Source organism: Salvelinus sp. IW2-2015, linkage group LG8, assembly GCF_002910315.2.
Source record: "Salvelinus sp. IW2-2015 linkage group LG8, ASM291031v2, whole genome shotgun sequence".
NCBI lineage: Eukaryota > Metazoa > Chordata > Actinopteri > Salmoniformes > Salmonidae > Salvelinus > Salvelinus sp. IW2-2015.
Genome location: NC_036848.1, coordinates 37,895,714 through 37,921,928, shown reverse-complemented (window position 1 = coordinate 37,921,928; position 26,215 = coordinate 37,895,714). Strand labels below are relative to the sequence as shown.

Below are 26,215 nucleotides of genomic sequence, written 5' to 3'. Positions count from 1 at the left end.
AATAATGATCAATTTGTATCGTCTGAACCTTACTCTCCGTCTTTGTCGGACACCCTATTCCCTGAAGCCATGTTAAACTATATTATAGTGCACTACTTTTGGCCACATTCTGTTGGTCAGTAATATTAGAGTGAAAGGAGGAAGTCCAGAGGGGAATGGGTTTATTTGACTTTAGTGTTAGCCTCTCATAATGTTAGCCTGTTGTAGTGTTAGCCTCTCAGTGTTTAGCCTGTTGTACTGTTAGCCTCTCATATTGTTAGCCTGTTGTAGTGTTAGCCTGTTGTAGTGTTAGCCCTCTCTCTCTCTCCTTCCCCCTTCTCCCTCTTCCTTTTCCCTTCTCCTTTCCCGCTTTTTCTCCCTTCGTTTCCCTCCCCTAATTTTCCTCTCTTCCTTCCTTCTCTTTCCTCTCTTTTTCTCTTCCTTTCCCTTTCCCTTCCTTTCTCCCCTCCTTCTCCTTCTCTTCCCCCTTCTTCCTCTTTTCTTTTTCTCTCCTCACTCTCTTCTCCTCCTCTCCCTCTTTCCCTTTCCCTCCTGCCCTCTTTTCTCTCTCTTTTTTCTCCTCTCTCTCTCTCTCCTCCTTCTCTTTTTTCTTCTCTTTCTCCCCTTTTTCTTTCTCCCTCCTTTTTTCCTTCCTCTTTCTCTCTTCTTCCTTTCATCCCTCTCCTCCCTCCCTTCCTCTCCTTCTCTCTCCTCTTTCCTCCTTTTTTCCCTTTCTTTCTTCCCCTTTTCCCCCTCCCTCTTTCCCCTCTTTCTCTTTCCTTTCCCCCTCTCCCTCTCCTTTATTCCCTCTCTCCTCTCATTCCCCTCTCATTTTTCCCCTCCTCCCTTTTCCTTCTCCTTTTCTTCCTTTCTTCTTCTTCCCCCTCTCCTTTCCTCTTTCACTTTTTCTCCTTCTCTTTCTCCTTTCTCCTTCCCTCTCTTCCTCTTTCTCTTTCCTCTTTTTCCGCTTCCTCCTCTTTTTTCCTCCTCCTTTCTCCTCTCCCCCTCTTTTCCCTCCCCTCCCTCCCCTTCTCCTTCTCCTCCTGTCCCCTTCTTTTCCTTCCTCTCTTCCCTTCCTCACTCAACAATGTTAGCTGTTGTACTGTTAGCCGCTCATAATGTTAGCCTGTTGTAGTGTTAGCCTCTCACAATGTTAGCCTGTTGTACTGTTAGCCTCTCATAATGTTAGCCTGTTGTGGTGTTAGCCACTTGTAGCGCTAGCATTAGCCCCTGTCAGCTGCCCACACATCAAATCTAATATCAATGTGGGTCTTTCGGATGCTAACACTATGCTGAGGGTGAATAGCTTGAGTCAATTGCATTGATTGAGAATGCCATCGGGGAGTTTCACTGTGAAAGGAAATATGATTTTCTCTCGCTCTCGCTCGTTTTCTTACCGTTACAGAGCTATTCAYGTTGTTAATATTTTGTGTACCAAAGTGTTGCTGATATTAATGAGGTGAATTTGATACTTTAGAGGTAGCATAATGTGTTCTTTCCACYCTGTTTGCATTAAGCAGTAAGTACTGCTCTTTCACTGAGCTGTAACGTGAGTGACACACTGTATGGTACTGATCTACTCTGCAGCATTGCAGTGTACCATACCATTCTGTATAGCAATACCATACTATTTGTCTCTCCCTTTCTCTCTCTGGCTCTCGCTCTCTCCTTCCTTCCCCCAGGTGGTACAGTTGGAAGAGTTGCTGGCGGTGCGCCACTCTGTGTTTGTGGTGGGTAACGCAGGCACAGGGAAGAGCCAGGTGATGAGGTCTCTCCAACGGACCTACCAGAACATGAAGCGGAGGCCCGTGTGGGCGGACCTCAACCCCAAAGCTGTGACCAATGATGAGCTGTTTGGCATCATCAACCCTGCAACCAGGGAGTGGAGGGATGGTGAGGGGAGGGCATGATGATGCCGGTCATGATGGTGACGGTCATGATGGGGATGGTGATGATGATTGTCATGATGGTGATGATGATATGGCCAACATATAGACCTTTGATACATGTCTGTTTTCCAGGTCTGTTCTCTAACATCATGCGTGAGCTGGCTAACCTCAGCCACACTGGGCCTAAATGGATCGTACTGGATGGAGACATAGACCCCATGTGGATTGAGTCTCTCAACACTGTCATGGACGACAACAAGGTGTGTGTCTGTCTCCCTGTCTGTGTTTCTCTGTCCGACTGTGTAATAACTCTCTGTACCTTTCCCTGCATTAGGTGTTAACCCTGGCGAGTAATGAACGTATCCCTCTCAACCCGACCATGAGGCTGGTGTTTGAGATCAGTCACCTCCGGACTGCTACTCCTGCTACTGTATCTAGAGCTGGTATGCTAGTCATTCGCCTCCTCCATTACCTCTCCTCCTCCTCTCCTTATCCTATCCCTGTCCCCCTGCTCTCCTCTTCTTTTGTTGTTATCCTAGACCACATATTTCCCAGTTAGACCACATTTTACATGTATTTGTACGTACTGTGTAGTTACCTGTTTACATGTGACTACAGAGTAACAAGCTCTGCTTGTCCCTCCAGGCATTCTGTATATCAACCCGGCAGATCTGGGCTGGAACCCACCTGTATCCAGCTGGATTGACAGGAGGGAGGTCCAATCGGAGAAGGCCAACCTGACCATCCTGTTTGACAAGTACCTCCCCTCATGTCTGGACACCCTCAGGTCCAGGTAACACATCAGTTGTCAGTATGGAATGGTTCATAGTGATCTAGATGGTTCCTCTGGACTGAGGGGAGAGAGACTGTAGACATGGAAGAGGGTGAGAGGGAGTAAGAAAGGTTAGAGAGAGAAGACAGAGAGGGCGAGTGACAGAGAACAATAGGCCTAAATAGTGTCCGACATAAATCAATAGATATATATTTATTTCACTGATGGTCTTACCCCTATGTCTGTAATGTGTGTGTGGTCAGGTTTAAGAAGATCATCCCAGTCCCAGAGCAGAGTATGGTCCAGATGCTGTGCCATCTGTTGGAGTGTCTGTTAACCCCAGAACACACCCCTCCAGACTGCCCTAAGGAACTCTACGAACTCTACTTTGTCTTCGGTGCTGTCTGGGCCTTCGGAGGTGCCATGTTCCAGGACCAGGTAGGATGGTTGAACGATTCCTATGATTGTGGTTGGTCCTCTGTAGCTCAGTGGGGCTTGTAACACCAGGATAGTGGGCTAGATTCCTAGGACCACCCGTACTTACTGTAAGTTGCTTTGGATAAAAGTGTCTCCTAAATGGCATATATTATTATTAAGTATTTTTGTGAGAGACATTCCTACGTAGTGGATAAGTGCTTTCCCTCAGAGTCAAAGAATAAAGTAGATTGCTTCAGAAAAAGTGGTGTACTTTTATCACGGGTGCAAACGCTTTAGTAAATCGTCATCTAATTTGCTCTCCAACTCCCCTCAAAGCTTCAGATGATGAGAATTGCTTCACATATATTTCAGTAAAGTATGGTGGTTTTCAATGCGAGGACTCCGTACTGTATTGCAGCTTCATCTTCAAAACTAAGTGTATTCCACTCACAGTCCTAAACACTACACCCGGCTGAATTTTTAACCAGCGGCGAACAAAGTGACGAGCGGTTGCTAAGCAACCCAGACAGCTCCGTACAGTAACCATGTCCATCTAAGTTATGGGATAAAACAGTCTCTCCTAGCATACCAATGTACTCCACTTTATTTCCTTATCTACACTGCATTTATATGCTAAGTGGGTTTATTGACTGCAGAGCAGGGCCTGAACACAGTAGACAGCCTGGAGAGAGGGAGAGGAGAGAGGAGAGAGAGGAAATAACAGCTCAGGGATTTTTATTTTTTACTGATGGATACCCACTGGCCACAGACGTCATTTCAACATCAAATTTGAATTTGCAGTAAGGTTGAGTTGTTAACTAACGTGAATTCAACGTGAAATCAACAAAAAAAATCCCCAAGTCATTGGATTTAGGTTAAAATTTCCCTTACGTTGATGACTTTTTGAAAATCCAATCACTTTTCCACGTTGAAACAACGTCATCACATTTCATTTTCTTGTTGAAATGACGTGGAAACAATGTTAACTCCACCAGTTTCCACCAGTGGGTAGTTGTTCCACCAGTGGGTAGTTGTTCCACCAGTGGGTAGTTGGATAGGAGTGTAAAGTGGCCGTTCCACTGGATGTCATAAGGTGAATGCACCAATTTGTAAGTCGCTCTGGATAAGAGCGTCTGCTAAATGACTTAAATGTAAATGTAAATGAGTGTCTTTGTTTCATTTGATTGTTTTTTAATGCTTCCTCTCCCAGAAGTATCTCAAGAGATTGACCCAATGTTTGTCTCTCCCTGTGTGTGTGTGTGTGTGTGTGTGTGTGTGTGTGTGTGTGTGTGTGTGTGTGTGTGTGTGTGTGTGTAGTTGGTGGACTACCGTGTGGAGTTTAGTAAGTGGTGGGTGACAGAGTTTAAGACCATCAAGTTCCCCTCCCAGGGGACCGTGTTTGACTACTACATTGACCCCGACACCAAGAAGTTTGAACCCTGGTCCAAGATGGTGCCCAGGTTCGAGATGGATGCTGATATTCCTCTACAGGTACGGTAAAGTCTTGTGTTATTGGTGTCACTTCTATAGTGACATTATATCATGCATTAGCTGCTTCAAAGCAGTAGTCATCGACGGTCTACAGTAAAATATCTTCTAATTACATATTCTTTACAYTTTAGTCTTTTACCAGATGCTCTTCTCCAGAGCAATTTACAATAAGTGAACATCGATGGCATAAATATTGCACAGCATCTGGCTTGAAGGACCACAATAAGTAATGGTTTAGGTTGTAATTGGAGTTGAGTAATCTGATCCTAGATCTGTGGGGAAACACCAACCTGTAGAGTATCTACAGTCTATCTGAACTCTGTCCCCTATCTCTCCTCTCCCAAGGCATGTCTGGTCCACACCACAGAGACTATCCGCGTCCGTTACTTCATGGACCGCCTCTTGGAACGCCGCCGGCCCGTCATGCTGGTCGGGAATGCCGGTACTGGGAAGTCTGTTCTGGTCGGAGACAAACTGGGATCACTGGACCAGGAGAAATACATGATCAAAAACGTCCCCTTCAATTATTACACCACCTCTGCCATGCTACAGGGTAGGGAATGGTCTGCTACTACTAGTGTACAACTGCAAATAAATATAATGTAGCCTAGCTGGTTCTCTCCTTTCCCTCTTTCTACACTCATCCTCCATCCATCTCTTTCTACACTCATCCTCTATTCATCTTTCTACACTCATCCGCCATTCATCTTTCTACACTCATCCTCATCCATCTTTCTACACTCATCCTCCATCCATCTCTTTCTACACTCATCCTCCATCCATCTCTTTCTACACTCATCCTCATTCATCTTTCTACACTCATCCTCATCCATCTTTCTACACTCATCCTCCATCCATCTCTTTCTACACTCATCCTCATCCATCTTTCTACACTCATCCTCATCCATCTCTTTCTACACTCATCCTCCATACATTCTTTCTACCTCATCCTTATTATCTTCTTTCTGACTCAACTCATCCTCTCTATCTCTTTCTACACTCATCCTCCATCCATCTCTTTCTACACTCATCCTCCATCCATCTCTTTCTACACTCATCCTCCATCCATCTCTTTCTYCARMCATCCTCCATTCATCTCTTTCTACACTCATCCTCCATCCATCTCTTTCTGCATGCATCCTCCATTCATCTCTTTTTACATTCCCATCCCTCTTTCTTTCCACTCTCATCCTCTCCTCCTTCCCTCTCTCCTGTGTAGCGGTGTTGGAGAAGCCCCTGGAGAAGAAGGCAGGCCGTAACTATGGTCCTCCAGGCAGCAGGAGGCTGGTCTACTTCATAGACGATATGAACATGCCAGAGGTGGACGCCTACGGCACCGTGCAGCCACACACACTGATACGCCAACACCTGGACTACAACCACTGGTGAGAGGACGTGCACACACAGACCCTGCAGTCACACACACTCATACGCCAATGTAACAGTGCTCTTCTTGCGTTGTGTACAACCATCGACACAGACTCCAACTTGTAGCACCAATCATGGAGATTTATTCTGATAGAAACAGCACAAAATTGCACATAATGCAATGCACGGCTCACCATCCAACAATGCACTCACGCACTGTACAAAATATGTGAAACCCCCCCACCAGACACAGTAAGTTGCTAGCTAGCATTAGCTGGAATTCTCTACAAAATAATGCACAACAAATATGCACAGAAAACGTGGCATCTTATGTGTGATGTTCTAATAATATTTACAAACAAATGTATATAAATTGTACTTTAAAATCATCACTTGGGAGTATAAAAATCACTTTTCAACCAACAACTTAGCGCTGGTTTGGTGCTTGTTCACTGGGACGATTCTAATTTAAACATCCTCCTTCGTAAGCAAGCCACACAAACCAGCCAATAAGATGCCATGTTGAGTAGGTGAGGACAAGACAAAACTAAAAACAAAAGCCCATTGTCTTAACAATAAAGTGGCAAGGTGAATCACCAATATAACCCTGTTACACCAACACCTGAATTGCGAGGCACAGCTGAGTGAGCATAATAATTCGCTTTTTTTAATTTTGCTTAACTGATGGTCTGCATCTGATGGTCAGTCTGAGGGGATGGAGAGTGCAGTGGTGAGGCTGCCTCTCACCCGACTCACCATCCCTCTCTCCCTCCCTCCACTGAGAAAAGTGGACAGTCTTCAAGCTGATGGCGAAAATCAAGTCGCAGTGCATTATTTCTGCCTCATGCACCAATTAATGTTGTTAATTTGATGTCCAGATAAAGTTAAATATTACTTGATATAAAAAAGAGACAAGCCGCTAATAATAACAACGCAAGCTTATCGAAACACTTTAKTATAGTCATTCATTACAGCTACAGTGCTGGTTGTAGTCATTCATTACAGCTGTAGTGCTGGTTGTAGTCATTCATTACAGCTGCAGTGCTGGTTGTAGTCATTCATTACAGCTACAAGTGCTGGTTGTATGCATTCATTACAAGCTGCAGTGCTGGTTGTAGTCATTCATTACAGCTGCAGTGCTGGTTGTGGTCATTCATTACAGCTACAGTGCTGGGTTGTAGTCATTCATTACAGCTGCAGTGCTGGTTGTAGTCATTCATTACAGCTGCAGTGCTGGTTGTAGTCATTCATTACAGCTACAGTGCTGGTTGTAGTCATTCATTACAGCTACAGTGCTGGTTGTAGTCATTCATTACAGCTGCAGTGCTGGTTGTAGTCATTCATTACAGCTGTAGTGCTGGTTGTGGTCATTCATTACAGCTACAGTGCTGGTTGTAGTCATTCATTACAGCTGCAGTTGGTTGTGGTCATTCATTACAGCTACAGTGCTGGTTGTAGTCATTCATTACAGCTACAGTGCTGGTTGTAGTCATTCATTACAGCTGCAGTGCTGGGGTGTAGTCATTCATTACAGCTACAGTGCTGGTTGTAGTCATTCATTACAGCTACAGTGCTGGTTGTAGTCATTCATTACAGCTACAGTGCTGGTTGTAGCATGAGTGGAAATAGGGAGAARGTGCATTTTATGGCTTATAAAAGTTTTGAACAAAGTGTTGACATTGCTGAATAACTTAAACATGAATTTACTCATAAAAACAGCAGCGCTTTGCAGTATTCGTTGAATCTCTCACTAGTCATGGTTTTAAAAGTTTTGAAATCTCAGTTTCAGCTTTGCTGTGTGCTCAAGGCTTCTTTTTACAGTCTATGGCTCAAGGAAACTGCAGACGCTGTGATCTATCTGATTTGCCAGCAGTAGGCCTATAGGTGCACTTGATTTGCTCTCTGGGTTCTACCTTCAGACACATGAAATGGTTTAAAATGGGAAACGTTGCCTTCCCGGTGCTAGGGCTGCTGAATCAAGTGCACCTACTGCCAACAGCACGAAACAAATAAAAAAATAGGAACGCAAGGCTTTATCGTTGTTTTTTTTACAGAAATGTTTGGTGATCGACTAGGAATGCTTTGGAGATCAACCAGTTGATCAACCGGTTGGTGACCACTGCAGTAGATTAATACTTTATGTCCTATGTATTGTTATCACAGATGGAACTTGACAGTGATATTTTATGGAAAAGAACGATGTTCCACTTCATAATTTTAGAACCCCATAAATGTTGGACAATTACAGTAAAGGCACATTTGTTCAGAGTTACTATACCACAGCTCTTTTAAAGAGGGTACTGGCTGGCTAACCCTGCTATAGCAAACCTACTGCAGTGAGTTAGTCCAATAATTGATCTGTTATTCAGCTTACTACAGCAGAGCATGTCTTCAGTTTACTATTCAAAGGGACACTCACTGCAGTTGCTGTTACTAAAATATGCTACAACTTAAATGATGTCCAATGTGAGAGCTTGGGCATGTGATTTTCCTTAAAAGGATTGTGTAGTTGGGGCATCAGGCATAGTAAGCGTATTGTAGACACAGCCACAGGGTGTGTGAGTGTGTGAGTGTGTGAGTGTGTGAGTGTGTGAGTGTGTGAGTGTGTGTGTGTGTGTGTGTTTGTTTTACACACGGTCAGCCAGTAGAGTTATGGAGAGTATCTCAGGTATGAAATTGAGAGGGAGAAGGGTGTTACTAAGCTATGCTGGCTTAAGGGAGAGTTGAGGCGTGCATATTGACAGGAGCACATTAAGAGTGTGTTTCTGTATTTCATTGCAATGTGTATGTGCCTGTGCTTTTGTGTGCCTGTGGACGTGTTTAACTATACTTATGGGGACCAGAAGTCCCCACAAGAATAGTAAACGAACAAAACATTGACATTTTGTTAGTCCCCACACGGTCAAATGCTATATTGAACAAAAATATAGACGCAACATGTAAAGTGTTTCTTGTGCTGAAATAAAAGATCGTAGAAATGTTTTATACACACAAAAAACGTATTGTGCACAAATTTGTTTACATCGCTGTTAGTGAGCATTTCTCATTTGCCAAGACAATCCATCCACCTGARAGGTGTGGAATATCAAGAAGCTGATTAAACAGTGTCACGTTGTATAAGGATCGGAGACAGGTGCAGGAATGCGTAATAGGGGGTTTTAACCACCCAAAATACATGAACATCACACAGGGCCAAAGCCCAAAACAAACACGTATATAAAATACACAGGGATGTAACCCAAACAAAAGAGTGAGGTTTAAACCTCTAAAGATTACACGGGACGAGACCCGTAGTAACAGTACACAGGACGAGACCCGAAATAACAAGTGCACCAGCAGCGGGACGACACCGGCCTCGGGGGATAACCACTGGGGCGCGGTGCACCAGCAGGGGGACAACACCGGCCTCGGGGACGATCACCGGAGCACGGTGTGGGTCGGGAAGTGCGCCAACGGTGAAAATRCCTGGTCAGCGAAGCACCGCTCCTCTGGGCCGTCCCCTCCCAGTCGATGAGGTAATGGAGACGCCCCGCTCAATGCCTCGAAACCAGAACTTCATGGACTGAGTACGGCGGACCTCCCTCGATGTCCAGAGGAGGAGGCGGGYCGTCACTGGGTCCAGCCTCAGCGAGAGGACCAGGCACCACTGGCCTGAGGAGAGACACATGAAAAGTCGGGTTAATGCAGTAATCAGCAGGGAGTTGCAAACGGTAKKTACCTCATTAACCCTCCTCAGGACTTTAAACGGCCCCACAAACCGCGGGCCCAGCTTCCGGCAGGGCAGGCGGAGGGGCAGGTTCCGGGTGGAGAGCCAAACCCGGTCGCCTGGGGAGAAAACAGGCGCTCACTGCGGTGGCGGTCGGCCTGTTCCTTGTGCCGACGCACGGCCGCGCTGTTCCTTGTGCCGACGGCACGGCCCGCCTGTTTCCTTGTGCCGACGCACGGCCCGCCTGTTCTTGTGCCGACGCACGGCCCGCCTGTTCTTGTGCCGACGCACGGCCCGCTGTTCTTGTGCCGACGCACGGCCGCCTGTTCCTTGTGCGCGTTACGCACGGCCCGCCTGTTCCTTGTGCCGACGCACGGCCCGCCTGTTCCTTGTGCCGACGCACGGCCCGCCTGTTCCTTGTGCCGACGCACGGCCCGCTGGTGACGAGTGTGCGCAGCGTTCCAGGTCTCCTCAGCGCACCCAAACCACTCGTCCACCGCAGGGGCCTCGGTCTGGCTCGGATGCCAAGGTGCCAAGGCCGGCTGATACCCCAACACGCACTGGAAAGGAGTGAGGTTAGTGGAGGAGTTGCGGAGGGAATTCTGCGCGTACTCAGCCCAAGGTAGAAAATCCGTCCACTCCCCCGGCCMGTCCTGACAGTAACACCTCAGGAACCTGCCCACTTCCTGATTGACCCTCTCCACCTGCCCATTAGCTTGAGGACGGTACCTGGAGGTGAGACTGACCGTGACCCCAAGGCATTCCATGAACGCTTTCCATACGCGTGAGGTGAACTGAGGACGATGATCTGACACAATGTCCTCTGGAGTCCCGTAGTGCCGGAAGACGTGCGTAAAAAGAGCCTCCACGGTTTGCATCGCCGACGGGAGCCCAGGCAGAGGAATGAGGCGACAAGCTCTGGAACCGGCAGGGGAAGGAGCTTTCCWTAAGGGAGATGTCTGGGTGTCTTTGACTGAGTCCAGATGGAGCKGAAAGAGACGTAAACCRGGGCGTCCTAGCCAAGGTGGGCCACCAGTACTTCTCAGACAGGCAAGCGATGGTACGGCTTTTCCCAGGATGACCCGATGCAGGCYCCGTGTGTGCCAGTTAAGGAGGCAGTCCTGCACACCTGTGGGCATGTAAGCACAGTTCTCTGGGCACTGTGCAGGTGRGGGTTCCGTGCGCAGGGCCTGCCGTATGTCGGCGTCCACGTCCCACACCACTGGCACGATGATACGGAACGGAGGGATGATGGGGGTCTCCTCTCCCTGCCTCTCCTCTTTATCATAGAGGCGAGACAGGGCGTCCGCCTTCACGTTCTTCGAGCCTGGCCTATAGGAAAGRATGAATTGGATCCTGGCGAAGAGTAGAGCCCACCTGGCCTGTCTCGGGTTTAGCCTCTTCYCTGCCCTGATTTACTCCAGGTTGCGGTGGTCCGTCCACACCAGGAAAGGGTGTTTGGATCCCTCCAGCCAGTGCCTCCATGCCTTCAGAGTCTTCTTGACCGCCAAGAGTTCCCGGTCCCCTACGTCGTAGTTCCTCTAGGCGGGGCTCAGCTGCTTAGAGTAGAAAGCGCAGGGCCGCAGCTTTGGAGGGGTTCCGGTGTGCTGGGACAGCACTGCCCCTACTCCTACTTCYGAGGCATCCACCTCAACGTGGAAGGGAAGGGATGTGCCAGCACGGGAGCAATGGTGAAGCGTGCCTTCAGTGTCTCGAACGCCCTCTCCGCCTCCGCCATCCATCCAACYAAGCCGCTGGGAAACTACTCTCAGCAGGGAGGTAAGAGGCGTGACCACCGTGCTGAAGCCCCGGATGAACCTCCGGAAATASTTGGCGAACCCASGAATCGCTGGACTGCTTTCACAGAGTTGGGGATGGGCCATGACCTGACTGCGCTGATGRGTTGCTCCTCCATTTCCACTCCCTCCGTGGATATGAGGTAGCCCAAAAAGGACACTGACCGCTGGAAAACAAACATTTCTCTTGTTTGACATATAGATCATGCTCCAACAGTTTTCCCAGCACAGACCTGACTAACGAGACATGCTGGGCGCGGTCAGCAGAATAGACCAAAATGTCGTCTATATAAACAACTACGCCCCATCCCAGCATGTCCCGAAACACTTTGTTAATAAAGTCCTGGAAGACTGAAGGAGTATTAGACAGGCCAAAAGGCATTATGAGATACTTGTAATGGCCCGTGGTCATGGAAAAGGCRGTTTTCCATTCGTCGCCTGCACGAATGCGCACCAGATTGTAGGCACTCCTCAAGTCCAGTTTCGTGAAGTACTGGGCCCTGTGCATTTGTTTGATGATGGTTGTGATAAGGGGTAAAGAATAGCTGAACTTWACGGTGCCTTTATCCAGAATTTGATAATCAATGCAGGGGCGCCGTCCCCCATCTTTCTTTTTAATAAAAAAGAAGCTTGAGGAGGCTGGTGACGTAGAGGGGGGTGGATAAAACCCTGCTGGAGACTCTCCTGCCCAGTCATGTGAAATCAATAGATTAGGGATTTATTTCCATTGACAGATTTTCTTATATGAACTATATTAGTTCACTATCAGTATACTCAGTAAAATCATTGAAAATGTTGCGTTTATATWTTTTTTCAGTATATTTCTTGGGGGTTTAGGGTTAAGGTATAATTAGTGTTATGGTTAGAATTAGGTTTGGGGTTAGGAGTTAGGTTTAGGATTTGGGTTTAGATTAGGTTTTGGGGTTAAGTTAGGGTTAGGGGTTAGGGAAAATAGGATTTTGAATGCTTATAAATTGTGTGTCCCCACAAGGTTAGTTAAACAAGACTGTGTGTGTGTGTCAAGGTATGACAGGAGTAAGCTGCTGCTGAAAGAGGTCCACAGTGTGCAGTACGTGTCCTGCATGAACCCTACGGCAGGCAGCTTCACCATTAACCCACGACTACAGGTACACACACAGACACGCTTACAAACAAGCACAGACAAACGTGCATGCACTCACACACATGCATGCACATCTGATGATGTCCCGTTGTCTCTATTGCAACGTTTCATTAGCATAATTATAAACCTCTATACATATACACATCATTTTTCTTTCTCTTTGTAGCGTCACTTCTCAGTGTTTGCCTTGTCCTTCCCTGGAGCGGAGGCTCTTAGCACCATCTACAGTTCCATCCTCTCTCAGCACCTCAGGGGAGAGGGCTTCAGTGCTGCCCTGCAGAAGAGCTGTCCTACCCTGGTCCAGCTAGCTCTGGCCCTCCATCAGAGACTCACCTCCACCTTCCTGCCCACCGCTGTCAAGTTCCACTACATCTTTAACCTCCGAGACCTCTCCAACATATTCCAGGTGATGAATGCAAATGAATGAATGGATTGACGGGCGCACACACACACACACACACACACATTTACAATTTACTATCCCTGGTGACATTTTTTACATTGATGCAAATGTTCAGTTACTGAAGCTGGTACTGTACACTCAAAACTAAGACCTAGGGCATGTTCTCCTTCATTCATGAATCGTTCCATTAAAACACCACCAGTTAAATGATTTGGCATGTGCACTCAAAACCCAGCTCTTTTACTTTTTTAATATACTGTATCAAAGTTTGGTTTGGTAGAGTTTTATTGCACCCCAGGCGGTAAAAGTTAAAGTACTGTAACTAATTTCTCATCTAAATGATTATTGATTTAGTAAGGTGTGCCTAGTGTAGAGAAATAAGGCTGAAATTTGCAGAAAAAGAGAGAAGAATGGATTTGCTCTCAGGGGTGTTTGTAACGATTTAATGTATTTAAATGAATATTATATTATACTGTAACCTCTAAAGCTGTCATGAGAGAGAAGCTTATGCGCAATATTTTTCTGTCACGATCCTCAGCGATTCCAGGGGGGCAAAGACTCTCATTTAATACAAGCACCAATACATAATTAATACTCTAAGCCATTCAACCATAGTACTTTAGTTTTCATAATTCCTTCCCTGAGACCTCCAAGCCTTGGAACTGTTTCAAGTCACACCCTTATCCTCTTATAAAATGTGCATACAGAACGTCGGAATGTACAGTAAGTCATACTTCAAAAGAACAGGTTCTCAGTTATTCATCATTATTAGCCTTAAATCTAAGAGTTTAGGTTTAGCAATTATAATGAGTTGAGGTTGAGCTATTAGAATTATTCTAACCTCACCTTTAACGATGAGGGACCATAGATTCAACACTAGAGCGTTTATTATCTATAATTACAGACCATAGACTCCAGCCCTGCTGACCCCATTATGTTACCTTTTAGACCTTTAATCAACGTTGACGACAGTACAGCATTGATTTCAATAGCAGGGTCCTGATGGGGGTAGAACTCATTAAACTTAGCTTTTGAACTTTGAAGAGTCTCAGTGCTGTGTGTTTTGGTGAAGCCTGCATTCTAAAGGGTCTGTGTTGTGTCCCTGGTGTCAAGCCGGTAGAGAGTGTGGGAGAAAGGTGGGACAAAAGGAGAGAGAGAGCGCAGGATGAATCCTTGTTGTTTTTCAGCTGGGGTAATAAGGAGAAAGTGAGATGGGGCTCAGACACAGCCCATAGTTCTCTTTTGAACTTTTCTCTCCATATGTCTTCACAATTCAGCTGCTAACTAGCTCCAGGGCCTGAGGATAGCTAGCTACACAGGGTTGCCTGCTCACACACCCTAGTCCACATTCCATCTTGTCTGCTTGTCCTCACTGTTTTTAAGAATGGAAAGTTCTTTAATTTACAAATTAAGCTCCTGGAAGTTTACAAATCGTCTTAGTGTCTTCAGACATATTGTGTGTCCCAAACTTGTTATTTGAAATAGCTAGTCAGACGAAGTGAGGACTAGTAAGTATCTTTAGCGCAATAGCCACGCAGGTCCTATTGTGTTGGTGCTTACCATTACGTCATAGTATTTATTCTATTGCAATTTTGCTGTCCTCTTGTGTTCATWAAAATTTGCGAAATGTGGATTCTTTCTGAAGAGGTTTACCTAAGGAAAATTAGTTTGGTGACTTTTAATGAAGCAGCAGTTAGTTTAGTATCTTTGTAAACACTGGAACACTGGTACAATCAGCCCAAGGCGACTACTGCCTCATTATCATCAGCTCTAATGAGGAAAACCAAGCTGAGGAACCTAACGGGGGAAAACACTTTGTTACAACATTTTCAAGAGAACTGTTCAGACAACATTCAAGGTAGTAAGCCTTTCTTCTCTTCACCAGAAATCCTAATATTTTCCAATAATTACACTCCTCAAGGTAGTTGTCACAAGGTTGAATTGATGTCACAAGAAATGATCAGTTATTTTCTCCGGTATTCCTCTCTCCTCTTTGTGTCACTCTTTGGTTTCTCTCCGTCCCTTATTGATTGAAATACAACCACAAGGCTATCACTAAACACTTTGGTAGTGTTTGTCAAGTTTTCATAGTTACTTCACTGACAACAACTCAAAGCCAGATCCAGCTTAATATGATGACAGAAACACCATCATCCTATGGGGACATGTTGATGTTTGATAGTTAACTAGATGCCAGTAGCCAAATCCCTGCTAATAGGACAAGAAAAACAGTCTATGTTCCTATAGGGATGTGTTGTGAGAGAACTGCATTTCACAGCACCAGACCGTTAGGAACGCTGTCTATCGTTTGTTTTTCTGCTGTACATGGCCAGCGGGCATAACAGGGATCTGTCTGGCGAACATCACCCTAAATGAGCTGTGGTAGAACAGAAGGAGAGTGGGAATGAGAGAACAAGGTAGAAGAAGAGCGATGGGTAGGAGAGGGGGAGGAGGGAAGCAGAAAAGGAGGAAAGAGAGCAGGAGAGATGAGAGAAAGTTATGTCAGCATGGTTAGGAGAGAGAACTCCATCTACTGTATTGTACTTAGGGTTGCAAAGGGTCAGAAACTTTCCAGGATATTTCCAGCATTTTTCCAGAAATTTTCCAAATTCATCAAAAACGTTAGCTTATAACAGTGAACCTTTTTTTGTGAGATACACATAAGGCAATTCTAGGTCTTGTGTAATATTTTGATTAAACTATCCCCAATTCAATGGAATTGCAACCCTCTGCATGCACAGTGCATTCTTCCATCACATGTGCAGTGCACTCTTCCATCACATGATTCTCAAGATCTTGCACACTACTGAGATGCTATTGAGCCAACACTACTACAATGTCTGAGCCAAGGACTACATGCTTTCTGGTAAGTTTTGATTACAATACTGGGTGGGGTGAATAGATTGTATATGGCAGACATTAWTTTTTGTTAACTAGTAAATAGTAGCCTACAGCAAAGTGTGTTTAAATCATTTCTAATTTGTTAACAATTTCTGCTAGTTAGTTTTTGCTACCATGTGGGTTTTAGCTTGCTTAAGCCTGCTAACTGAGCAGTGTTAATTAACCTATTTCCATACGTTTCATTTTAAAACATTTATCTTACAAAAGAGTTGTTTAATCTAACTTTTCTAATCTTTACAGGAAAACGCCACAAAAAAATCTGATGTGTGGAGACATTTCACTGCAGCTAATGTAGAAGGAAAAGCTGTGTACATCTGCAAATACTGTGCCAAATCATATGTGAAGAATGCAACAAAGATGCAGAATCATCTGGCCAAGTGCAAAAAGTTCCCTCAAGCTCACGACAAGCAACCTCTGACAAAAGACCCTCTACTTCTATTCGAAGTGAAAATGATGAATCAGACACCTTATRGTTAGCAACAGCTCATGGTCCTCCTGGAATCAGACGTTTTTTGACTCTATGGAGGAACGTAGTCAGAGAAATGCTGATGAATGTCTTGCTGTGTATGCAACTGGTTCACCTCTGATGCTCACAGGCAATGCGTATTGGAAGAGATTTCTGAATGTTCTTTTCCCAGCATACACCCCTCCAAKCAGACATGCTTTATCTACTTATTTGCTGGATGCAGAGTTCAACAGAGTTCAAGTGAAGGTCAAGAAAATCATAGAGAAAGAAGACTGTATTGCAATCATCTCTGATGGGTGGTCGAATGTTCGTGGGCAAATAATAATTAACTACATCATCTCCACCCCTCAACCAGTATTCTACAAGAGCACAGACACAAGGGACAACAGACACACCGGTCTCTACATTGCAGATGAGCTGAAGGCAGTCATCAATGACCTTAGACCACAGAAGGTACTTGCACTGGTGACAGACAATGCTGCGAAACATGAAGGCTACTTGGTCTAAAGTGGAGGAGTCCTACCCTCACATCACACCCATTGGCTGTGCTGTTCATGCATTGAATCTGCTCCTCAAGGACARCACGGTACTGAAAACAATGGATACCCTCTACAAGAGAGCTAAGGTAATGGTTAGGTATGTGAAGGGTCATCAAGTTATAGCAGCAATCTACCTCACCAAGCAAAGTGAGAAGAATAAGAGCACCACATTGATGCTGCCCAGCAACACTTGTTGGGGTGGTGTTGTCATCATATTTGACAGTTTCCTGGAGGGGAAGGAGTCTCTCCAAGAAATGGCCATATCACAGTCTGCCGATATGGACAGCCCCATCAAGAGGATCCTCCTGGAGGATGTATTTTGGGAGAGAGTGGTAAGCAGCCTGAAACTCTTGAAACCTGTAGCAGTAGCCATTGCGCGGATTTACGGAGACAAGGCCACCCTGTCTGATGTTCAGACTGCTTGCAGATGTAAGAGAAGAAATCCGTACTGCCCTGCCCACTTCACTGTTGCTCCAAGCAGAGGAAACTGCTGTTCTGAAATACATCAAAAAGCGTGAAGACTTCTGCCTGAAGCCCATACATGCCACAGCGTACATGTTGGACCCCAAGTACGCTGGCAAGAGCATCCTGTCTGGTGCAGAGATCAACAAGGCCTATGGTGTCATCACTACCAGGTCTCGCCACCTTGGCCCGGATGAGGGAAAGGTTCTTGGCAATCTGGCGAAGTACACTTCCAAGCAAGGGCTTTGGGATGGAGATGCAATATGGCAGTCGTGCCAACATACTGTATCTCATCAGCCACCTGGTGGAAGGGACTTTGTGGATCTGAGGCTCTTTCCCCTGTTGCATCCGTCATCCTCTAAATCCCACCAACATCAGCCGCCTCAGTGCGCAACTGGTCCTTGTTTGGGAACACACACACACCAAAGCACGCAACAGGTTGACCAATACAAGGGTTGAAAAATTGGTGGCCATCCGGGCAAATTTGAGGCTTTTTGAGCCTGACAACGAGCCATCCCCAACAAGGTTGGAAAGTGACAGTGAAGATGAGGCCTCAGAGTCTGATGTTCAAGAGCTGGACATTGAGGAGGTCCAGGGAGAAGACATGGAAGTCTGAGAGGAAGACAACCAAAGCTTTAGTTTCTAGACTATCATTTTACAGATAATATGTTGAAAACGTTTTTGGGAGATGTGATGGGGATCATTCAATATTCACTTTCTTTTGTTGTTCAGTGAAATCATTCCATGTGAAGAGTCAACTCATTTAATTAAAGTTCAATTCGTAACTAAATATTTTATTTTATTTCTATTGTCAGGATTTCATAATTTGCAATTATGTCTACTTATGATAAGGTAAAATGTTTATGTTTCTGTCTCCATATGACATAGTAAATATATCCAATGCAAAAAAACATCTACATTTAAATGGTATGAATATAAATGTGCATATATTTCCATTAATTCCCGTTAATTTCCACGGAAAGTTTCACCTCTGAATATTCCCCAATGTGCAACCCTAATTGTACTGTCTGTCTAACGTAGAAAGCCCAGTCCGCTGAGCTGGAGATAGCTGTAGTAGTTAACCAGGGAGGAGGAGAGGCATTGTTTGGAACCCAGAGCGACTGGTCGGCAGAGAGGAGTGGAAACAAGCCTCAGACGAAATCAAATCAAATTGTATTTGTCACATGCTTTGTAAACAACAGTTGTAGACTAGCAGTGAAATGCTTACTTACGGGCACTTCCCAATAATGCAGAGAGAAAATTATATATATATATATATATATATACTTTTTCTATTATTTATATATATATATATATATATATATATATAAATAATAGAAAAAGTATAGCACAAGGAATAAATACACAATGAGTAACGATAACTTGGCTATATACACGGGGTACCAGTAATTGAGGTTGACTTGTACATGTAGGTTGGAAAAAAGTGACTAGGCAACAGGATAGATAGTAAACAGTAACATCAGCGCATTTGATGAATCAAAAGAGTGCAAGAAGGGTTAATGCAGATAGTCCAGTTAGCTATTGGTTAACTATTTTAACTAACTGTTTAGCAGTCTTATGGCTTGGGGGTAGAGGCTGGTCCTAGACTTGGTGCATCGGTAGCAGAGAGAACAGTCTGAAGGCTCTGACTCATACCCAATCCCTCTCTTCTGTGGACAATGATYGGGGGGYYGYGGGGGGGGGGGGGYGGGGMYGGGAGGGCTGTCAAAGGATGACTGGAGGAAAAGGAGAGGAAGATATTACACAGACACCTCCAACGCACTCCGTTACGACAGTCATCATCAGATCGGATTCAGTTGGCTGTAACACGCGAGGTGATGATGACGACGTTGATTTGCATACGTCCTGCTGCCTGGAGCACACAGCATCTGTTAGTTTGTTTTTTCTCCCTCGGTGACGGGCCGCAGAAAGGGACAAACAGTGCCGGAGCTTCACCGGGCCTATTCCTCATGCTAGGACAGCTGCTGGGAGAGGAGATGGGATTACACTGAGACATGGATGAGTTCTAGTCTTCCCCTGTGGGACAATGTTAGTGTTTAGCTCATCCAGAGCAAAGCATATCATCTTAGATTAGTTAGACATTCATCTGTTGGAAGGTATTATTTGATTGATCTGAAGTTTATGTCATTCAGTTCATTTGGGAGCGTGTTGGAGATGCCAGGGTTTAGCTTGTGAAGAGAAAAGTATGATAAATAGTCTTACTTTTATGAAATATTTGTCTCTTAAACAGTGATTGCTCAGAATATATACATGAAATCAAACCAAGAAGTCCCATTGATTAATTTTTTTACTTACATAAACCCCTGGTCTTACTTTCTCTCACTCCCTTTCTACCAGCATTTAGCCCCAACAGTTATCGACTTACCCACGTTTACCTTACCTTTTTACGGTATAACCTGACTTTATCTGCCTCCTGTCCTGTCCAGGGTATTCTGTTCTGCACCAGTGAGTGTCTGAGGGGTCCTGTGGATCTGGTGAAGATCTACCTCCATGAGTCCAACCGTGTCTACAGAGACAAGATGGTGGAGGACAGAGACACACAGGCCTTTGATAAGCTGCAGGCAGACACTGTGAAAAAGTTCTATGAGGTAAGGAGAGAGTTTTACCAAGTTACACCCAAAGAAATAGAGACACACACGCAGGCAAGCACGTGGACGTACACCCCTACACACACGCACAGGCACACACACGCAGGCACACACCCACAGGCACACACACACGCAGGCACGCACATGGACGTAGACCCACAGACACCAGCACGGGCACACACATTTCACACACACACACTTCACACACAGGCATGCAAACACACTCTGACTCACACACATACACACACACATACACACTGTTGGGGAGAGAGTTTTACCAAGTTCAGCAGAGGAAGACGGAGCAAGAGGTGGAGGGGGGAAATCATTAGACAGCCTGCTCAGAGTCGGAGGCCGGACATCAGTGACCAGCGCAGCGAGGAGAGGGAAGAGGAGGGGAATGGAGAGAATAGTAATCAGGAGAAGGGTCTGACTGTCAGGGCCTGGGCCACCAGCCCAGCAAATTGGAAAACATTTTAATGGTTTTCTGACCGCTGTGCCCTGACTCCCTACCCTCCTGACTTTATCACAAACACACTGTTCATGCTTACAGCCAGGGAACTGACACCTACACACACAGGGGAATGCACGCAGACACACAGACACACAAGTTGATCACACACACACTTTTTTGCAGCGAGGGAACACACACACCACCAAAATATAAAGCTCCGGTTCCGGCATGTCAGCTAGTCGTTTTCAAGTGTTCTCTAATGAGATAGAGACAGGAGAAAGGAGAAAGTTATCACAGTTCCCCTCAGATGAACTGAGTCTTAGGGAATACACTGTAGGAATGTACATTTCCTCAAACAGAGGCCTACGTTTAGAAACATCCTGCTATCATAAATAATTGAAGTGTTAAACATAACTAGTAAAAGTGAACACAGAGTGGCCTACTCCAGGAAATGTTTTGTTTGCTGAATGCTGAGTTCCTCCCTGTCCAGACTGATTCCATTTAAGCGTTCCACTGTAGGTAACTGAGGCTCTGTCCTAAATGGCACACTATTCCCGATATAGTGCACTGCTTTTGAACCAGAGCCCAGGCCCTGGTCAAAAGTAGTGCGCTAAATAGGGAATAAGGGGCCATTTGGGATGCATACAGAATGTGTCTCCCCTCAGGATATGGAGGAGACGCTGGAGCAGGCCAGGGAGATGAACATGTTCTGTCACTTCGCCTCGGGGGTGGGGGAGCCCCGGTACATGGCTGTCCAGTCCTGGAGCTCCCTCAACAAAACACTACTGGAGGTGCTGGACAGCTATAACGAAGTCAACGCTGTCCTCAACCTGGTTCTGTTTGAAGACGCTATGGCTCACATGTAGGAAGGAGAAACCTCTATTTGGCTTTTTAATGTACTTATTATAGGTCCATTATAAGTCCCTCTTTTGCTATATCACTAATAAAAAATAAATGAACTGAGAAACACTTTTAATGCCGTATCATCAGTAAATAATGGCGATTGCTTCTTAAAACCTCTGCTTTTGTCCTTCTCTCTTTCCCCTCTTGCTCTTTATTCCCCTCCCTCTCTCTCTCCCCCCTCCTGTAGTTGCCGTATCAACCGTATCCTGGAGTCTCCACGTGGTAACGCTCTATTGGTCGGCGTGGGCGGCAGCGGCAAGCAGAGCCTCACCCGATTGGCTGCCTTCATCTCCAACCTGGAAGTGTTCCAAATCACCCTCAGGAAAGGCTACGGCATCCCTGACCTCAAGGTACACGCACTCACACCCGCACGCACGCCCCTGCATGCACTGACCGAGACCATTGCATATTGCATGACTTAAACTACAAATGTTCCCCATTCTGTTCTACTGGGAACTTATGTCTAGCAGCTGACCAGCAAAATGCTCCCTCTCTCCCTTCTCCACTCCCTCCCTCCACACTTCTCTCTCTCTCTCTCTCTCTCCTGTCACCCCCCCCATCAGACTGACCTGGCATCCCTCTACATCAAAGCTGGCGTGAAGAATGTTGGCACGGTGCTGCTAATGACTGATGCCCAGGTGGCAGATGAGAAGTTCCTCGTTCTGGTCAACGATCTTTTGGCATCGGGTACGATTGGGACGGGGACATTGGGGAGGGGGGGTTGGCATTGGGGTTGGCTGGGACATTGGGGAGGGGGGTTGGCATTGGGGTTGGCTGGGACATTGGGAAAGAAGGCTATGTGTCACTCTGTTGGCATTAGGTAGGGCAGGAGAAGCCAGAGCCATATATAAAGAGCTCCAATATACTGTATCTGGCCTTGCCAATAGCTGCCTATGTAGATGAATGAGAGGAGAATTCTCCCTTTCACAAAGAAGAAGAGCCAGTTACCATGGCTTTGTGTGAGTGTACTGGAACACTGCTACTGCATCACTGTTGGAGGTGATGCCAAACACAAATGTCCACCTCRGGATAGACTAACAAGTCAGCTCTAAACTACAATTCTATTCCATTATTCAGATGGATGAGGAGGAGACATGGAAGTAAAAACCTAAAGAAACAGGATTTTTTTCTCCTCTCTGTCTTCCTCTCTGTGAGTCGCAGAGAGTTGCAGTACTGTAATAGTAATGCTCAGAGCTTCACCGTAAATCAGMGATGTGAGTCATCCAGTCACTAGGACCCTCGCCTGTCACTACCTCCTGTTTACACCCCTTCTGCGTTAGAGGAAACAGTGCCACTGTTCGCCCCAGCACATTCTGTTATTGTTTTGTTGATAAAGCACCCAGCATGGTAAAAAGACATTTGCAGGACCTATTCTGCTCTTCTATCCCGCATGAAGTGATGTGCAATTATACAAAGGGGGAAAACAGTGTTCGTTGTTTGAAGTAACTTTTTTGTTGTTGTAATATCGATCTGAACGTTCTATTGTAGGTGAGCTCCCTATTGGTTTAGATCTGAACGTTCTATTGTAGGTGAGCTCCCTATTGGTTTAGATCTGAATGTTCTATTGTAGGTGAGCTCCTTATTGGTTTTTAGATCTGACGTCCTATTGTAGGTGAGCTCCCTATTGGTTTAAGATCTGAATGTTCTATTGTAGGTGAGCTCCCTATTGGTTTAGATCTGAATGTTCTATTGTAGGTGAGCTTCCTATTGGTTTAGATCTGAACGTTCTATTGTAGGTGAGCTCCCTATTGGTTTAGATCTGAATGTTCTATTGTAGGTGAGCTCCTTATGGTTTAGATCTGAATGTTCTATTGAAGGTGAGCTCCCTATTGGTTAGATCTGAATGTCTATGTAGGTGAGCTCCTATTGGTTTAGATCTGAATGTCTATTGTAGTGGTGAGCTCCCTATTGGTTTAGATCTGAATGTTCTATTGTACGGGTGAGCTCCTATTGGTTTAGATCTGAATGTTCTATTTGTAGGTGAGCTCCCTATTGGTTTAGATCTGAACTGTCTCTATTGTAGGTGAGCTCCTATTGGTTTAGATCTGAATGTTCTAATTGTAGGTGAGCCCTAGCTCCTATTGGTTTAGATCTGGTTCATGTTCTATTGTAGGTGAGCTCCCTATTGGTTTAGGCCTGAATGTTAATATGATCGGTGAGATCCCATTGGTTTTAAGCTTCTGAACGTTCTATTGTAGGTGAGCTCCCTATTGGTTTAGGCCTGAATGTTATATGATCGGTGAGATCCCCATTGGTTTAGATACTTCAACAACATGTGAGTGTTCCAATATGTTACCCTATATGTGGGATGCACAGGTAGCATCTATGGCACTTGCGCTTAGAAATGTACATTTCCACGTAGTCAAATTGTGACATGTTAGTAATGGTCTGGAACAGAAACCTGCATACACAGTAGCCCCCCAGGACTGTACGTTACCCACCATGTCTCTGTGTGATGTGAATATTCTATCCCAGGTGAGATTCCTGACCTGTTCCCCGATGACGAGGTGGAGAACATCATCGGGAGCGTCAGGAACGAGGTGCGAGGACTTGGAATGATGGACACCCGGGAAAACTGCTGGAAGTTCTTCATCGATCGAGTCCGCAGGCAGCTCAAGGTGACAAACGGTCTTGTTCAGGGACATGGAGCGTTTCTTTGAATTTCATATCTCTCTCGGTGTAAGAAGTTGAGAAACGTTAATAATAATAATTCAAATGAAACTGGTCTAGAAGTGGTTGTAAACAGGTTTTTGTAACCAGCTTTGCCTTTTGAGTTGTTACCACCTCCTGTGTCAGACCATAGAGATTATATTATTCAGAGGTTCATGACATTTTTCAGATACATTTTTTTTAGTAAGGTCTAGTCTTATTATATTGCTGTGAGAGCTTTAGTTTGGGTATGAACTGTAGGCCAGCATTTCTCTCTGTGTGACTACAGTCCTGATGAGATCGTGCCACCACTATACCCTGTTGTCTGAGGGAAAGCGTCAGGCCAGGGGTTAGCAGTATTATTATTATGATGAGGTTTGGAGCAGAATAAATTAGGGTAGTAGCGTCCCATTGGTCGGTGTTTAGAGAGGCTGGATCACACACATATACACAAACACACACACACACACACAAATACAAAGGTGGACACACATACACACAGGCACGCACATAAACACATACAGCTGGATTCCTCATCCCTGTGCTAGGTAGGTGGCTGTGTGTTTCTCCCCTGGGGGCAGTGGGCTGATGGTATGTGTATGTGTTTCTCTGTGTGTGTAGGTGGCCCTGTGCTTTTCTCCAGTGGGCAGTAAGTTGAGGGTGCGTAGCAGGAAGTTCCCAGCTGTGGTTAACTGTACAGCCATTGACTGGTTCCATGAGTGGCCACAGGAGGCGCTGGAGTCTGTCAGCCTCAAGTTCCTACAAGAGGTCGACAATATTGAAGTGAGATCTCTCCTTCTCTCWCTTTGTCTCTCACACTTTTCTTTCCCACTCTATCTCTCTCATTCTCGCTCTCTATGTTTCTCTCTTTCTCTCTCACACTTTTCTTTCTCTCTCATTCTCTCTCCCTCTCTTTCGTAATCATCATCCACAATAAAACCTCTAAGACTCTACCTCTGTTGTCCTCCCAGCCGGAGCTGAAGGAGTCAGTGAGTAAGTTCATGGCCTACGTCCACGTCAGTGTGAACCACACCTCCAAGGAGTACCTGTCCAATGAGAGGCGCTATAACTACACCACGCCCAAGTCCTTCCTGGAGCAGATCAAGCTGTACCAAAGCCTGCTGGCCAATAAGAGCAGAGATCTCACCATGAAGATGGAACGCCTGGAGAACGGCCTACAGAAACTCAACAGCACGTCCGCTCAGGTCAGACCTTACCTTACTTTATTCTAACTTAACCTACTGTACCGGCCTCTTCTTCACCTTATAACCACCAAGATGGAGAGGCTGGAGAACGGCCTGTAGAAACTCAACAGCCCCTCCGCTCAGGTAAAAATATACTCCATATATTCTCTCACCTTACCTCCTCTGTATTCACATGTTTCCTTTAACTCACCTGAAGCCCAACAGTACCTCAACCTGTGCTCCTCCATACAGGCCCTTACCAAGTTGACGCTGATGCCTGTATAAGTACCTTTATGCGTTCATGTTTTTCATGTACTGAACTGTACACTGAGTGTACAAAACATGCTCTTTCCATGACATAGACCAGGTGAATCCAGGTGAAAGTTATGATCCCTTATTGATGTCACTTCTTAAATCCACTTCAATCYGTGTAGARGAAGGGGAGGAGACAGGTTAAAGAAGGATTTTTAAGCCTTGAGACAATTGAGACATGGATTGTGCATATGTGCCATTCAGAGGGTGAATGGGCAAGACAAAAGATTTAAGTGCCTTTGAACGGGGTATGGTAGTAGGTGCCAGGCGCACCGGTTTGAGTGTGTCAAGAACTGCAACGCTGCTGGGTTTTTCAGCTCAACAGTTTCCRGTGTGTATCAAGAATAGCCCACCACCCAAAGGACATCCAGACAACTTGACACAACTGTGAGAGGTATTGGAGTCAGCATAGGCCAGCATCCCTGTGGAACGCTTTTGACACCTTGTAGAGTCATCAACAAATTGAGGCTGTCCTGAGGGCAAATGGGGGTGCAACTCAATATTAGGTTAGGTGTTCCTAATGTTTTGTACACTCAGTGTATGTTCACTGATTCAACACTTGAAGGGACATGAACACATCAGCGAGTCCCACACGCAGGAGAGTCTAATTATAGTGTTGGTGACACACACACACCCTCCAACGTGAATAGCATTAATGCATTACAATGTGTCACCAGCAGGTCACATACATACATTACAGTACATACTTACCCTGTAATTGCGTTGACTGTTCATTACAGTTCCACCCCCTGACCCCTTTTACAACAGGCTTCATTAATGCTCTTTCTATATGTG

The 26,215-nt window shown here is 45.5% G+C and overlaps 1 protein-coding gene across 1 annotated transcript in view; it reads left to right on the top strand.

Annotated features, from left to right (window-relative positions):
- Window positions 1-26,215, top strand: part of dnah9 (dynein, axonemal, heavy chain 9) — a 127,410-nt gene that overhangs the window by 35,292 nt on the left and 65,903 nt on the right. Inside the window, exons 36-52 of the mRNA XM_023993787.2 lie at window positions 1,662-1,872; window positions 2,001-2,128; window positions 2,203-2,311; window positions 2,514-2,661; window positions 2,904-3,078; window positions 4,375-4,548; window positions 4,894-5,101; window positions 5,768-5,933; window positions 12,443-12,545; window positions 12,708-12,947; window positions 19,760-19,921; window positions 21,038-21,234; window positions 21,463-21,625; window positions 21,839-21,962; window positions 23,751-23,893; window positions 24,546-24,707; window positions 24,896-25,129. Of these exons, the coding sequence (XP_023849555.1) occupies window positions 1,662-1,872; window positions 2,001-2,128; window positions 2,203-2,311; window positions 2,514-2,661; window positions 2,904-3,078; window positions 4,375-4,548; window positions 4,894-5,101; window positions 5,768-5,933; window positions 12,443-12,545; window positions 12,708-12,947; window positions 19,760-19,921; window positions 21,038-21,234; window positions 21,463-21,625; window positions 21,839-21,962; window positions 23,751-23,893; window positions 24,546-24,707; window positions 24,896-25,129 (2,847 nt within the window). The remainder of the gene's footprint in view (window positions 1-1,661; window positions 1,873-2,000; window positions 2,129-2,202; window positions 2,312-2,513; window positions 2,662-2,903; window positions 3,079-4,374; window positions 4,549-4,893; window positions 5,102-5,767; window positions 5,934-12,442; window positions 12,546-12,707; window positions 12,948-19,759; window positions 19,922-21,037; window positions 21,235-21,462; window positions 21,626-21,838; window positions 21,963-23,750; window positions 23,894-24,545; window positions 24,708-24,895; window positions 25,130-26,215) is intronic.